Source organism: Engystomops pustulosus, chromosome 2 (assembly GCF_040894005.1).
Source record: "Engystomops pustulosus chromosome 2, aEngPut4.maternal, whole genome shotgun sequence".
Classification (NCBI taxonomy): domain Eukaryota; kingdom Metazoa; phylum Chordata; class Amphibia; order Anura; family Leptodactylidae; genus Engystomops; species Engystomops pustulosus.
Window position 1 is genome coordinate 187,976,174 of NC_092412.1, and position 15,558 is coordinate 187,991,731.

General features: G+C 40.6%; 1 protein-coding gene across 2 annotated transcripts in view; it reads left to right on the forward strand.

Annotated features, from left to right (window-relative positions):
- The window catches only part of CTTNBP2NL (CTTNBP2 N-terminal like), a 50,659-nt gene that overhangs the window by 23,925 nt on the left and 11,176 nt on the right, over positions 1-15,558 (forward strand). For both annotated transcript variants that reach the window (XM_072137604.1, XM_072137603.1), the window contains 2 exons: positions 12,425-12,658; positions 14,958-15,065. In XM_072137604.1, coding sequence (XP_071993705.1) covers positions 12,425-12,658; positions 14,958-15,065 — 342 coding nt within the window. The remainder of the gene's footprint in view (positions 1-12,424; positions 12,659-14,957; positions 15,066-15,558) is intronic.

A 15,558-nucleotide genomic window follows, 5' to 3' on the forward strand; every position in this document is an offset into this window, starting at 1 on the left:
ATCACCCATGATCAGCACAGTGCTGCAAAATATGTGGGTCATAGACAATCGGGTGAGCGGTTCATTGATGAAAAAGTGTTAATGCTTGAGTACTGCTTTGACCAATGTTTATTGTCAACACTCAATGACATTTATATTTTTTTGTCGATGTTACTGATTTATTTAGGACACTTATTGTTTTCAGTACTTGGAATCCTACAGAAGATGATAGCTGATTTCCATATGAAGGTTCCATAGAAATGACATGTTATAGCTAAATGATCTCTTGTATTAATTTTACAATTTTTTTAACTATAAATGCTGTGCAGCGACCATGAAGGCGCAAGGCATCAGCAGCAGCAGAATAGGAAGTGTTCAGTGCACTAGGCAGTGACTTCATCGCCATATGGAGCTGTGGCCAGCAGCAGCAGTGATACACGGCCAGGAAAAAGCCACAAAGACCAGTTCAGCAAAACTGAGATTTCTTTGTCTTTCGGTTCCTGTGCACTGTAGTTAAATCTTCTCAAAGCCTCTAGTTCATGTTTCTCTGTATAAAATCTCACAGGGGTTGTGATAATTTAATGGCAATGCTATAAACCATTTGGGAGGTGGCAATACTTTCCCTGTGTTCTGGAGATGTTACTCGGAAAAGAAGATGTATAAAATCTTCAATGATATATTACAGTAATTGTTATCCAGTAATTATTGTAAAGCTATATAATGTCGAGCATGCATGTGTATGAGGGTTTTCCAATAAAAAGCTGCACAATATGTGGATGCATGTTCCTACCTATGAGCCGGTAATGTGTCGCCATGTGTGTGATATCTCCATACTCTCCAGCAAGCACTAAGGGCTTCCCTGCATCCGCACAGTTGGGGGTTGTTTATTTAGACATTTTTTTCTCATCAAAGTGTATTGGAGTACAGAGCATCTATAGCAGTGTGTATTTTGTGCTAGCCTATAGACGAAAGCCTGCAGCTAAGATGAGCAGGCCGCCGACAACTTCTAGTTCCTAACAATAGGCCTTCAATAGTAATTCCAGGAAAACCTCTTTAGAGGGGTTGTCCTTTTTCAGCAAATAAAGTTCTACAATTTTCCAATAAACTTCTCTGGATTCTAGGTCTCTGTTTGCTACCATTCAATAATAATCTTCATTATTAGCTGTCAGTGGATAGCAGTCTGCCTATGGTAATGTGATGGGAAACTATTTTGGGTTTCATTAGCATGACATTTTTAGCCCTCAGTGGTAAGGATACACCTGACAGATTCCTAACATATCCTTACAAAGGAGGGCGAGGATGTATCCCACTGTATGCTTATACCTTGGGATATGTCCTCTTGTTCCACCCCTTCCCTCAGAAGGAGAGAACAGCAGCCAATGATGTTCAAGGTGTCTCCCACGTGACTTAAAGGGGTTGTCCACTTTAGGTACATTTCAGTAAATAATTGATATTATTTGTGTAATGAAAAGTTATACATTTTTCCAACACACTTTCTGTATCAATTCCAAGATCTCTGCTTGCTGTCTTCTTGCTGCCATGCAAAAGGAAGCTTCTATGTGTACTGTAGATAAACAGTGGCCCATGTTCATTTGATTTCACAGGTTTATGGCTCATTCTATCACCCAGTGTAATCAGAGCTGTGTGACGCTAACACACCGTGTAAACGCTGAATGTATCCAGTGTGTCAGTATGGACTCTTATTGTTGATTGAACGAACACAATACAATGATATGGCTAGCAAAATTTTGCTTGGCTACATTTGGACACCTATAGGACAACACTATCAATGTATCAGGTTTCTACAGTGGACCTCATAGTTTACAACACATAGTATGAAATACCTTGTTTCTGCAGATTCCTGGTGAAATCTGGAAAGACTCTTCTAGGTTTCTGTATTCCTGCCCTTGTGCCATCAGTACACCCTGTGAATACTTAGAATATTTCTATCCGTGTAGCCACCAATAAATCACCTGCTTTTAGCACAGTGAGTGAGTAAGGTTTAGTTGGAGAGCGTTATCCAGCATCTCCCCAGGCAGGTCCATCTCGCTGAACTCTCCCAGGCCCCTTCTCCCGGCTCCCCTTCCTGTTTACTATGCCTGGTGGTATAAAGGCCTCTCTCATACAGGCTGCCATGACATTTCCATGCACAGAACCTCTTTTATACAGCACTGGCTTTTAGCCCACTGCAGCTACTGTAAAGTCAGGCTCATGTTCTCTCTGCTCAGTGGCTGAAGATAAAGGTTTGCTCCCAAGAGGGCTATATCACAGAATCAACTTCCTCGTTAGAAATGCCATTAACTATGTCTCCTGTAAGAGACCAATAAATCCTAAATAGCTGCCATTATGTTTATTCTGCTTTTATATAGACCTAAGGCTGTTTCTAGCAGTATACCACAAGCAGAATACAACCATAAGCCACAGTAATAACTCAATAAGCCTCTGTCCCAAACTACCTTCTGCACACCGACTTGTTGTTGACTTCTGGTATTGGCATCGTGGTCTCGCAGTAACCTCTAAATACATGCATGAGGTAGTCGTGTAAAAACTGTATTTTCAGTCAACAGATTATTATTTTTTTTAAATAATTCTGGCTACAGCACAATCTTATTATACTAGCATTTCCTAACAAAATCTTGTAGGGCATCTAATTGTGTATCAGATCTAAATTTTTACATTGTTTAACTACTTTTCAGGCCCTTTAGGTTATTCGAACTCTAGGGGTCTGATCGCTGATACAATATACAATACTGCTGTGTTGCTATATATCTTGAATATACTTTTCCAGCAGGCTGTAACAGGAAACTCCGAAATACAGTCTCAGACTCCTGGTTGTCATTGAAACTGGCGAGGGCCCTCATCCTCCCATACCAATCACAGCAGCTCATGGCAGGTGTCTTCTGTATAATACAGCAGATGTCTGGCCTTATCCCATAAGCCCTTTCCATACAGCTTGAACCATTAACCTGTTGTAGTGCGGCCAACATAAATTGAGCCGGAACCACAGCTATAAAAAAAATTTTCAAAAACAATGAATGGCTTGCCATCATTGGTGGAGGAAAGCCGATATAGACATTGTAGGGGTTCAGCTCAAACGTGGGGGTCGGCAATGACAAAGCTCTCTTGGACAGCAGGATTAAAGTTGAAACTGTGCATTTATTCTAGCAAAAACAGCAGTCACAAACAAAACATCAAATAAAAATCCTTGCCTGTCCGGCTCTAACTAAACACTTGGCGGCCCTCACTAGCCACTGGAGGGCTTCTCCCTGCCAGCATGAAACATACGTTCAGTAACCCTGTGTCACTCACGTGTGGCTCTCACACAGTCCAGCCTCTGTGTCTCCAGGTAGAGAGCGACTTCTGGCTGCTCCACACCCATCTTTAAGGGATTGCACACCTGGTGCATTGTTAGACCCATTAGAACCTGGAAGCTTTGCTCTGGAGCAATGATCACACTTGTCTCCAATCCTGCAATCAGAGTCCTCTACCAGGTCTTCCAAGAGACCAACACATGGAAAACAGCTTCCAGTTTGACCCCATTCACACTGTGGTCGCTGTAATACACATAAACCTTCATTTTCTCGCCAATTCAATAGTGACTTTGTCACAACATCTATTTAGGAAATGGTTCTTTACACTTTGAACAAACTCTCAAACTGTCGGATGTTCTGCCCAAAAAGCAAAAACTATGGCGGCATCTAAAAAAGGTATATTATATTTCTTATAATTCAACAGGTCTGTTAGCCAGTACTATATAGGCTCTTCAAGCATATTTTTTTTTCCTTCATCAGGATCAACATTGTAGAATTTCCTGCATGTCTTATCTGCATTACTATGTAATTTTTTTAATGTCTTAATGAAAAAATGTAAAACCAGGCCAACATTACTCATAGGTGAGGTACACATCCAATTCTTGAATGATGACCCTTCTATATCCTTCTATAAAAGAAGCAATGCTGGACTGTGATACTAGAATGGGGTCTTCTCATGAATGCTGTCCCTTGCCTTCACCATGATGGCTGATACGTGTATTCAGAATTTAAGTCCTATAGAGAGCACAGCCTGGTAAATTTCCCAGTTCTTAGGAAAGTACTTTCCCGCTTCTCATCTCCCCAGTCATTTCCTGTCATTCTTTCATAATACTAAAGTATGTGCTGCTCCTACTTCCAGGACCCTTGTTTATTTCCTTCCCTACTTTTTTATGGAACAAAAGCTGCTAGAGCCTAAAGAGCAATGCTTTTACATGGATATTATTATCCTTTCATTGTTATTGCCTAGAGGTGTATATACCAGATCAATATTCCAGTACTGTCCTGGGCAGTTTGTCATGTACCCGACTAACCTTCTATTTCACGTAAGGAAAACTATCTTTGTCACCTGAGCCTCTTTCATGTAACTTAACTTTTTTTTTAATTATTTTTGTTTTAGGTCCTAGGTTATGTGGACATGCTTCATGGCTTACTGTGGCCATGCAAAAGGTGTATATATTGGGGCACAATTACTAAGGGCTTTGTGCCAGTTTTCTGCACGTTCTTTCTAGCTTTTACTGCTTGCACAGGTATTTAAGAAGTGTCTGCACCACTATTGTGTCACACGCAATCGCACTTTGTGGCGTAGCTGCATTAGGCCTCATGTGACACAAATTAGGGGCTGTTCTGGTGCTCAGTCGGAAAGTGCGCTAGATTTAACGTGCAAAGTCTGTCGCGTGCCCTCTGTTAAAGGTGCACCACAAAAAAGTTGGTGAACTCTGTTGGGCCAGTGCAGGGAAGCGACAGATTCATGACTTCTGATGCACGTTCTAAATGAATATGGTCAACCAATCATTATACATGGACAGAGCACTTTTAGTGTAGTTTTCTTACATTTTTTGTAAATGTGCCCCATAGTTTTTTACTTGATCCTGTACAGCTAAGTGCTAGGCAGCCAATCGGGAAAAGGATATAACATTCTTTTTGTATCAGAAAATGCCTAACGTGAGCTATTAAAGCCTAGGAGAGGCTCCCAACTGCCAATGCAACCAGTGCCCCACACCCAGATAAAGTCAATTTGGCGGAACCTATGCAGGTTTTTAGTTGGGGAGCATCCAATCTCGCTGAGAGGTCCATCTCACTGAACTCTCCCAGGCCCCTTCTCCTGGCTCACATGGCCATTGCCAAAACAGTTTAAACACTGATCATGGCATTTAATTTCAGGTGTCTGCTGTATACTAACAGATTGCTTGCCTGTATGGAGAAGTCTCAGCCAGTTGGCCCTCGACTTTGAAGAGATAAGTGGTAGGCAGACAATTTATATTCGACTTTTGTATGATGATGATCAAATTTTACAAGGGGTTAGAGACCAGGAAATCCCAAACCACCTCCAGTATGTCAGACAGAAAGAAGTGAGCAGTGTCTGCTCCAAATCCGTACTTTTTGAAAAACGCTACTGCAGATGTTACAGGTTTTTAAAGGACATCTACCATCAGGATGATGGATTGTAAACCAAGCACACTTACATACTGTTGTTTGCCTATTCTGTCAGGATCCGCTCTTCTTTAATCTTATGTCTTTGTTTTTAATTTAAAAAAAGGCTTTATAATGTATGCAAATGAGGCTGAGGGACTCCAGGCTCCATTAACACCTATGGAGCCCGGATCCTCTCTGGCTCATTTCCATCATTTTAAAAATCCTTTTTTTGTAAAAACCAGGGAATAAGAAGTTCAAATAAGAGTGGATCCTGCCAGATGGGGCACACACACCAAGGTCTTTTTTTTTTTCTTTTTTTTTTAACCTTGGCCTGGGTTGATTTACACCATATTTACTATAAGGAAACCTATGTAGACATTCACACATAGACTATGGGCCTACTACATTGTGAGCATGACAGTAGGAGAGCTTTAGCTGTTCATCGTTCTTTAGTGAATCTGTGACTATTTAACAAAAGTCTCCAAAAAGTCACAAACAGCTCTTAAGCTATTTGTCAATGGCTAGTAGGGAGCTGGTTTGGAAATGTAGGGCACAGCAGCAAACTCTACCATGGCAAACTATGAAGGGAGATGTGTATATGCGCCATAAATAACCGCAAATAAAGAAAAAAAACCCAAGCCAAAAATGTGCCCCTTTGTGTTGTAGCTGAATTACTTGTAATTAATAAGAGCGAACCTAGGGAAGGTTGTACTTCTTGGGCAGCGTATTTTCTGTATGTTTATAATAGAATTGTGTTTTAAATTTGGGGTGTTATGGTGCGAGTCCTTCTTGAACTATAAAATGCCAGGTTTGGTCACATAGTTATGACTGTACTTAATACTTTAAATAATGTAAATGTTTGTGTTAAAGGGATTTTCCCACCAAGCAAGTTAGGCCCACCAATTATTTGGTGATCGGTGGGGGTCTCCTTGATGAGCCCACCCTGTTCATCATACATTGACATAGATTGCCGAGCGCCGTACTTGGCAATATCGGTGGGATATCATGGGAAAACTGATTTAACTATACAAATTAATAGATAATTCTTATATACTGCAACTAATTCTGTAGGGCTTTACAAAGGTTGTCAGCACTCGCAGTCACTTGTAGGGCTCATATCTTAGAGATATTCCGGGAGTTATTCATTCTATATCCTTCTTGTAGGTGATCAAAATCTCCTATATACATATAACGGGAAGAATATTCTCTCAGCACTATTCTTCATTTTAAGTATTTGGGGTCATGGGTATCTAGTTGTCATATGATGGATAGCATTCCTTCATTTTCCTTTTTCCTCCTATTGAGGAGAAAAACGTATATTTTGGGCCAAATTGTTTAAGTGTCCATCTGGTTAAGGGCATACACATAAATCAGAAATACAAATCTATAGGTAACATAAAGTAGCAGTCTGTGTCCTAGTTCTTGTAATAATGCTGTTATAGGGACTATAGGATGGCTATAACTACTGGAACATGTTATTAAAAGTAGGTCCATAAGTGGGAGACAAGAGACATTAGATTATTTATTAAAACGACAAGCTCCATCTGGAAGTCATCTGTGGTCCCATGACCTCTTTAGGCTTGCTAGTTCCCATGATGTAAAAACATTGAGTGGAGGAAAACACATTTGCCCACAGGGTAAATAGGAGGACATGGAATGTGTTGTAGTCACCAGTAGAAGTGCCCATAGATACCTGCTTGTAGCCACATATCCCTGATAAACAAAAAAGCCTAGTCTGGTAATAGTGATTTATACCTGGTCATGTCATCAACTCTCTAATACACTATCATTGCTACAAAAGCAAGAAGTTTAGAGGTGGTCCCCAAACATTACAGTTTTACTATATATTTGGGTGGATACACACATAAATACATGACCCCAGTCTATGAGTAAATGTCTCTGGCTTATCATTATTTCAGTGATGGCGAACCTTTTGGAAACAGAGCGCCCAAACTACAACCAAAATCCACTTATTTACCAACAAGGCATTTTAAGCAGTGATTATTGTTACCTGTTCTTCAACATCATTCAATTGAATCGCCCCCCCCCCCCCCCTGAGGCAACCAATACAGTTGAAAGAAGGAGGGCAAATTCAGACTCTCGTTGTAGCTTCTCATCAGGGTCTCTCTGTAGAGGAAAAATGGTTGGTCCAGCAGGATGACCTCCAAAGATATTGCAGTTCTGCCAACACCTTCTTACTAGCCCCGCAGTTCCTAACAGCAAATGAAATGTTGCTTTAAAATAGCGCTGAGAGCAGCATCTCTTAAGCTGCCTGGGACTTGGTGGATTTGGTCCTATTTGATGAACTCTTTCCTGGGGTGATGGTCTGAGTGCCCACAGAAATGGCTCAGAGTGCCACCTCTGGCACCCGTGCCATAGGTTCGCCACCACTGCATTATTTGATGGTAGATTTCATTTAAATTTTTTTTCTTTTGTTTTTCTGATATGTTGAAGTGGTGAAAGCAAAATTAAAATGAAGTGCTGGACATGGCAGGAAACAATTCTTTAGGTAATGTTTTAAAGATCTTTCTGATCCATTGCTTTCCACCACAATGTTCTTCATTTCTTTCCAGGGAGTATAGCGCTGCATCTACAGCTAAAAAAATATTAATATTTTTATATATCTTTCAGATCTAAACATACAAGGAGAAAAAAAATGAAAAAGCTATATACATCTTGTTGATGTATCCCTGCTCTTATTCTAATGCTGCTAGTGCAATTTTTTTCAAGCTTGCAAATATAAGGTCACCAATGAAAATAAGACCTAGTGGCAGTCATTGCTACAGCTCCCCTCAAGCTATACATTAGTATTAGTAGATACTGCGGGAGATTTTGACATGGGTGAAGAATTCATGGGATAAAATCACTGACAGTCACATTGTAAATGCTATGAGCAGCTACCTGGACAAGAAGGGGCCATTAAAGGAAAGTGCTAAACGTGAGAGATTGGGGCCAATGATTCTAATAGATGTGCAGCCATCAGAAATTCAGCATGAAATTCATACCAGGATTAATAAATACAGGCAGTCCCCGGGTTACATACAAGTTGTTCTTAAGTTGAATTTGTATGTAAGTCGGAACTGTATACTTTATCATTGTAACCCCCAGTCAAATTTTTTTTGTTCTCTGTGACCATTGGATTTTAAAAATGTTGGATTGTCATTAGAACCAGGATTAACAATAAAGCTTCATTGCAGACACCTCTGATAACTGTTATAGGTGTTTATTGTAGCCTAAGACTAAAGTGCAGTAAATTGCCAACATCTAGAGGTCCGTTTGTAACTAGGGGTCGTATGTAAGTCAGGTGTTTTTAAGTAGGGGACCGCCCAGATTGTTGTACATGGAAGTAGAGTCACACGACTCTATTCAGAGGGTTATGCTGATGTATGTGATAACATGACTACAATATATTAATAATTGGGAATTTTTTTTGTTCAACAATAAATGTGTATTTTTGGTTATGGAAAAAATTAAGACATCCCCTGGAAATAAGACCTAGTGCGTCTTTAGGAGCAAAAATTAAAATAAGACACTGTCTTATTTTTAGGGAAACGCAGTAGATTCTTGGTGCAGAATTCTGAAAAATGACTTAAAAAAATGTATAATAAACACATACACTGTCTCTAGAGTGCCCCTGGGTTCCACTCTTTGTGATTGAAGCTGGATAGTGACGCTGTCAGGCCATGTGACTACTAAAATACCCCTGACCTCTGCTGGAGACTAGGGATTATTTCAGACTTCACATTCGCAGTGTTGGCAACGCCATCAATTATGGGTCAGGACAGGAAGCCCCATAAACTGGGGAGCTGCCTCCATTGGGGTTTTTTATCCTCCTTTGAAAACCTGTGTCTTGCTGCAGTATATTGGCAGGCTGCTAGGCTAGGAAATGTAGTGGACCGGGAGCCATGCAAGGGAGCGATGCAGTGATTATGGTTTTTCAAAACTTATTGTACAACATGTTTAACAGGTTAGGTGTTTCTGTTAGACTATACAACCTCATTAACCCATGATGGTGGGGAAGCTACCCTGCTAGCGAGATTCAGGTCAGGAGAGGGGAGTATAAAATCACAACATTGCTACAGATTTTAAGAATCCATTGATGAGACTAGACCAGATCAAGACACTTTAACGTAACAAAGATTTGTATAGCCATACTTGGAGAGGAAACGGGGCAAGAATCTGCCCCATAATCCTGGTGATGCGTCTATAGAGAATGCAGAGCATCTTGTTTCTGTTGTTGGAAAATGCTAAGAGAATTTTAGCCTTGTGTTAACCCCATCATATCAATGTAACCTGATTATTTGTAGCTCAGACATAAAGTGACTTCTCTGCACCCTGACAATAGATGTGATGTATGTGGGTGATATTGGACAGCTATGTTTATGCAAATTTAACACGACAGATGTGACTGCTTTTTTTTTTTTTTCTTATTGATTTCTTTTTCACCGATTCATCATTGCTAAAAGTGACAAGAGCAGGGAAATAAGTGACAGGAGACAGGATGTCATGTAGTAAAGCCGGGTTTATTGTGCAACCTCTGTGTACATGTTATGGCACACCCACCAATCTGGGACAATAGGTTCCAAAGGTCCTCACGCAGCATTTGATCAGGGCGGTTACCAGCAGCAATAATAAGTGATTGTATAATGCAGAAGATAAGGGTGTGGTGACATATCATTCTTCAGGGACGGGGCTGTATTCAGTATAGGAAGCATGAGCTTGTAGTGCTCCGGGACCTTCCAGTGCCGCAAGCAAAACACGACGCACCATGAATCACTTTGTCAACTAGTACAGTAAAAGTTTGTGTGATCTGATCCTAAACTGATTTTCAAGATCCAGCTAGGACCGCTGTTACATGAGTACTTGTACAGTAAGGCTCAAGATTTTCACAGAAACGGGGCTATTTTCAGCAAATAAATAGTATACGCTGTCAAACCCTTTATTTGGGACATGGCACCGAATCATGAAAATTTGCTGCAGAAAGAAGCCACAACCAACTATCTACTAGCTTCTTTGTGATACATCCATATTGCCCTTAAGTAAAATAAGCCACTGATCTATTTGACTCCTATTGAAAGTGCTATAGGGTAATATGACACAGTATATCTGCTATTTACATCCGTATTTGTAATGGGAATATTCTAGCTATTCCTACAGCTCTGCACCCTCCATCCTCTATATGAATGTGTTACAAGTTGTACAATGGAGGGTGTAGAGCTGCATGAATAGCTAGCATTTCCATTCAGTGTTCTAGGAAATCTGGGTTTTAACCCCTCTGTCATTATATTTCATTATTTCGCCATCTCAGAGTTTTGCCACAGGACATGAAATACTTGAGAAAATTAGTACAGTGTTTTGTCGCCTCATATTACTCTGTCTCGGACACCCAGAACACTTCTGGCTTTGCTACGTCATGGGAATGATCCCACGCACAGTAAATGTACAATGCATCACCACTAAGTCTCACTATGGCGTTGTGACAACAAGTTTTACATGTCTGTTTGGTTTTAAGATGCAGTCTCCGTCTGGTAATATGAGTTTATGGGAAAAATTGTAAATTAACGGCTGCTCCTTACCACGGACCCACCCAGTCTGGTATATTACACTGACTACTGTACAGTCTCCATTTCTGTCTGGGGAGACAATAGTTGCTTAGGGTTAAATAGCAATTACTCAGATGGGGAGGGTTGACATTTTACTAATATATTATGTTTTAAATTTCTGTGAATTGTTTCCAAACTTTGTAATTATATTTCACAAGATAGGTTACATAATATTTTCTTATCTCTTCACATTGATCAGTTCAGTGCATTTGCTCAGACCTAAAGTTTTAAAGATTACTTCCATGACTGAGGAGAATTCTAGTTCTTAACACTATGGGGCAGATTTATCAAGCTGTCTGAAAGTCAGAATATTTCTAGTTTTTCCTTTAAAATATTCATGAGCAGTGGTAAAATGAAAGCTGAGCTGTGATTGGTTGCTATCGGCAACTAGAAATATTCTGACTTTCAGACAGCTTGATAAATCTGCCACTGTATGTTCCAGCCGATATATTCCGATATGGTGCTGGCTCAGTTGTCTCTACAACCTAAGGGTGAAAGGTTTTCGAAATTTAAATATCTTTATAAATATATGTTCTTCTCCATTAACTGAAGACCCCTATTTATTGTAAAACAATCGGCTATCTATGAAGATGAAATAAAGCAGTCTTAAAGGGAACCTGTCATCAGAACTTGTCCTAATAAACCACTAGCAATATGTTGTTAAGAAGTTGAGCATCTTCTACATCCTGTTTCTTCCATGGTCTGGTATAGTGGCATCATCTAGAAAATCAACTTTGAGATGTAAATTGGTTTTATGAAGTCAAGGAAGCGGAGAGTTAAGCACTCAAGTCAAGATTTTCCTGCCTTAGAATGCCCCATTCACTGGAATTGATGGTGCTGCATCCTGGTACATCATTAATGAGATATGAAGTTCAGCGCATGATGTCAATCACCGGGGCGGAGGTGTTCAGTGGCAGCAAGAGCTTGACTTCAGTGTTATGTTCTCTGCCTCCCTGACATAATACATCCTTACTTACTTGCATCTTACTTCAATGTTAATTTTCTGGATGATGCCACCAAGCTGGGTCATGAAAGAAACGATTCACCAGCTTGTCAACATGCTGGTAGTGGTTTATTAGGCTAATTTCTGATGACAGGTTCCCTTTAAATGAGTATTCTTATCTGGGCATTCACATTTCATTTAAGAAATCTGCCATATATACATACAACCACCGCTGCTGGAATGTTTGCACAAAGAAATGTTTTTTTCATATGAAATGGCTGGGAGTTACTGCATGTCCCACAGCCGGTGGTAATGCAGGCATCAATAGTGCACGTCTGGCCACTGCTTCCAGGGTCCAGGGGTGGTCGTATCTAAAGTGTTTTGAGATTCATTCTTTTTACATTTTCTTTTTTTGTTCATTTTTCATAAGTTCTGTCTGTCTTTTTATTATCCAGGCACAGCATAAAGACCGATTCATTGAGGAACGCTATGGCAAATACAACATCAGTGACCCATTGCTTGCCCTGCAGAGGGATTACGAGATCCTCAAGGAAGATAACCATGGGCAGAAGCCGTCCCCTGTGTGTTCTAATCCCCTGTACATCCTAAGTGAGGTGACGAAGCAATGCAAGACCATGCAGGAGCGGATGTTGGCCCAGTTGGCTGCCGCTGAGAGCAGACACAGAAAGGTGAAGGTTTTATATATAATTGTATTATCTCTCTTCCACTTGGGTGTCCTGAAAGTTGCTCTGGCTGTCAACCTTGCAGATTCAGCGAGAAATGTTTCCTTTTAGGATCTGCAGGAGGTGTGATGAGTACAGATAGACAACGGGTCTATATAATTCATGGTTATATGAGATGGGCTACAATGAAATCTCTTTTTAAAGTTGCTGTCTCTCTGAGGCATGTCAGCCGGATGGAATGTCAAGCACTCTGTGATGTCACCTACTTAGCTTTGTTTGTTCCTGAGGCGTGTGATAGACATGACCTCTGTACAAAAGAGCGTTATTCTAAAAGGCAATCCTCAAATGTCATAATCATTCCATCTCAAACATACTGCCTGCTCTCTGCCTTGTACTTTACCAGAAACACAACGCAAATCCGTACATTGAGGGAAACACTCTTTCAGAACATGGCTTATGTCTACATAAACACAAAGTACATCCTCTCCATTAGTTATCTTCTATTTCACATATTAAGTAATCAATATCTTGTTTTGTCCTTTCATGCTAGTTTTTTCTATCTACTTTGTAAGTGGTTTATTGTCCTCCATAGGTTTGTATGTGACCAGACTGTCATCTGAGCTTTCACACAACCATATCATCTGATAATGGAAAACAAGCAGAAATCTAAATGTACCGTATATACTCAAGTATAAGTATACCACAAAAACATGGAAAAACCTATTGACTCGAGTATAAACCGAGGGCGGGAAATGCATTGGTCACAGCCTCCCCATTATATAGCCTGCCGGGCCCTGCCCCATAGTATATAACCAGCACCTGCCCCCAGTATATAGCCTGCCAGCCCATATCCCCCAGTATATAGCTAGGCCCCTGCCCCAGTATATAGCCAGAAGCAGGGGAAGCTGGAAAGGTGAGTTTTGATATATTTTTCTTCACTCGAGTTTAAACCGAGTTTGGGTTTTCAGCAAATTTTTTTTGTACTGAAAACTAGGCTTATACTCAAGTATATATGGTAACATGTGCAGAGAATCTACCACACTGATTATAAAATCAGGACAATCAAGACCCTGAGTAACGACAGCTCAGCTCAAATGAATCTCTTGCATATATGATGCCAATATTGCCCACAGGGCTGAGTACAGATCCTAATCGCTCACATCAGTCCCAGTCCTCAAAGGAGATTTACAATTGAATCTCCTTATCTCGCACACATGGATTTCACAGACTACAACTCAATTACTCACCAGTTTCCTACACAGTTTTGCATTAGGAGGGCATGATGGAAGTTCTCTGGATATTGTAAAAAATTGTAATTTTACAAATAATTTCAGTGCATTCTTGGGCTACATGCACACGACTGTGTGTTCACGAGGGCTGTAACCCCGCCATAGCACGCAGCCTGGCGGAGAAGAAATCTGACCAGCTTGGTGCAGTCAAACACAATGTGCTGACCGCATTGTGGGGGGGGGTATTTATAAGGTTTCATATTCCAGTATTGTGTAAGCCCTGGAGTAATTGCAATTACTTGCGAAACGCCAGGAATAGCTATTATTTCCCCCTTCACGCCATCTCTAAGCCAAGTGGGCATGACGTGACCTTGTGCCATAGACCATAGATTATGGCTGTGTTCTGGCCGCAGTTTGTGCAGCTAGATAATGGCCCCAATTACCGTTGTGTGCTTGGGGCCTTAGGATGTAAAACAAAGATGAGCTTCAGTTTTATGTAGAGAGAAACCATGTTGCCCATTTACTTTTCATTATATCTACTGCCAGGGCTCCCTCTAGTGACAGACATACAAATTGCAATATGATTATAACTACTCTTTAAAAGCGAGTTTACTTACAATAACTGATGCATAAAAAAATTATAAGCCAAAACCAAATGCAGTGGCTGCACAGAGAGAGGTTATTATGCAACGATCAATATGGTAAAATAATTGATATGCTTAAAATAACACATAAAACTGATGAAAAGCTGGCACTTGTCATGTTTTAATTATAGTTTTTGGCTCCAGGAATGCCATACAGCTATCAAAACTATTACTTGGCTTCTGTAGCTGTAAGGCAACACTTGTTAGCATTAAAAAAATGAGCCACCAATAGTCTCTTTTTGACTACCATTTAAAAAAAGGATGTTTTTTGTTCCCTCTGTTACATCAGGGTAGATGTGCCCACATACACCTGCCCAGTAGTCTCTTGTACGTCCTCTTACTAAACATGCAACTTATGAAATCTACTCTTTAGGAATAGTATGGTTATTTGGCACATTTACCCACATGTTTAACATGTCTCATCTGCTGCAGGTTATTCTGGACTTGGAGGAAGAACGGAGGAGACACGCTCAGGATGCAGCTGACGGGGATGATGTGACATATATGCTAGAGAAAGAAAGGGAACGTCTAGCTCAGCAGGTGATCACTCTTATTAGTCCCACCATTCTGATGACTGATGCTTTGATGGCTTCTTTAATCATGAATATGCATCCACATCACCATGTTAGTAATGTAGTATTAGAAGTACAGTTATCTAACCATCTCAGTCTCTATGCGGCTCGGTAAAAGAAGACGGTGAGCTAGCCAAAAAAACGGCAGTAGGCTCATAGAGGTGCATAATGCACGGGTACAGTAAGGTGAGCACACCAAGTCTCACGAAACATGTCTGAGCCATGCGGCCGCACCGTTCAGCTACCTATGGAGAGAGTGAAGAGGACTGATAACCACCCACCATTCTCCACCATCTGCTTCTACCCTTGCTATGTCGTGGGTGAGCACATGTGCATAGAGCCGTAGTTACTTACCTTCATTGGACCCTCTGAGTGGCTTGGACAGCAATGCAGGAAGTCTTAATCTACAGATTGGGTTGAACTCTAAAAGTACATTGTTTACATGGGTAAATACTTGTGTA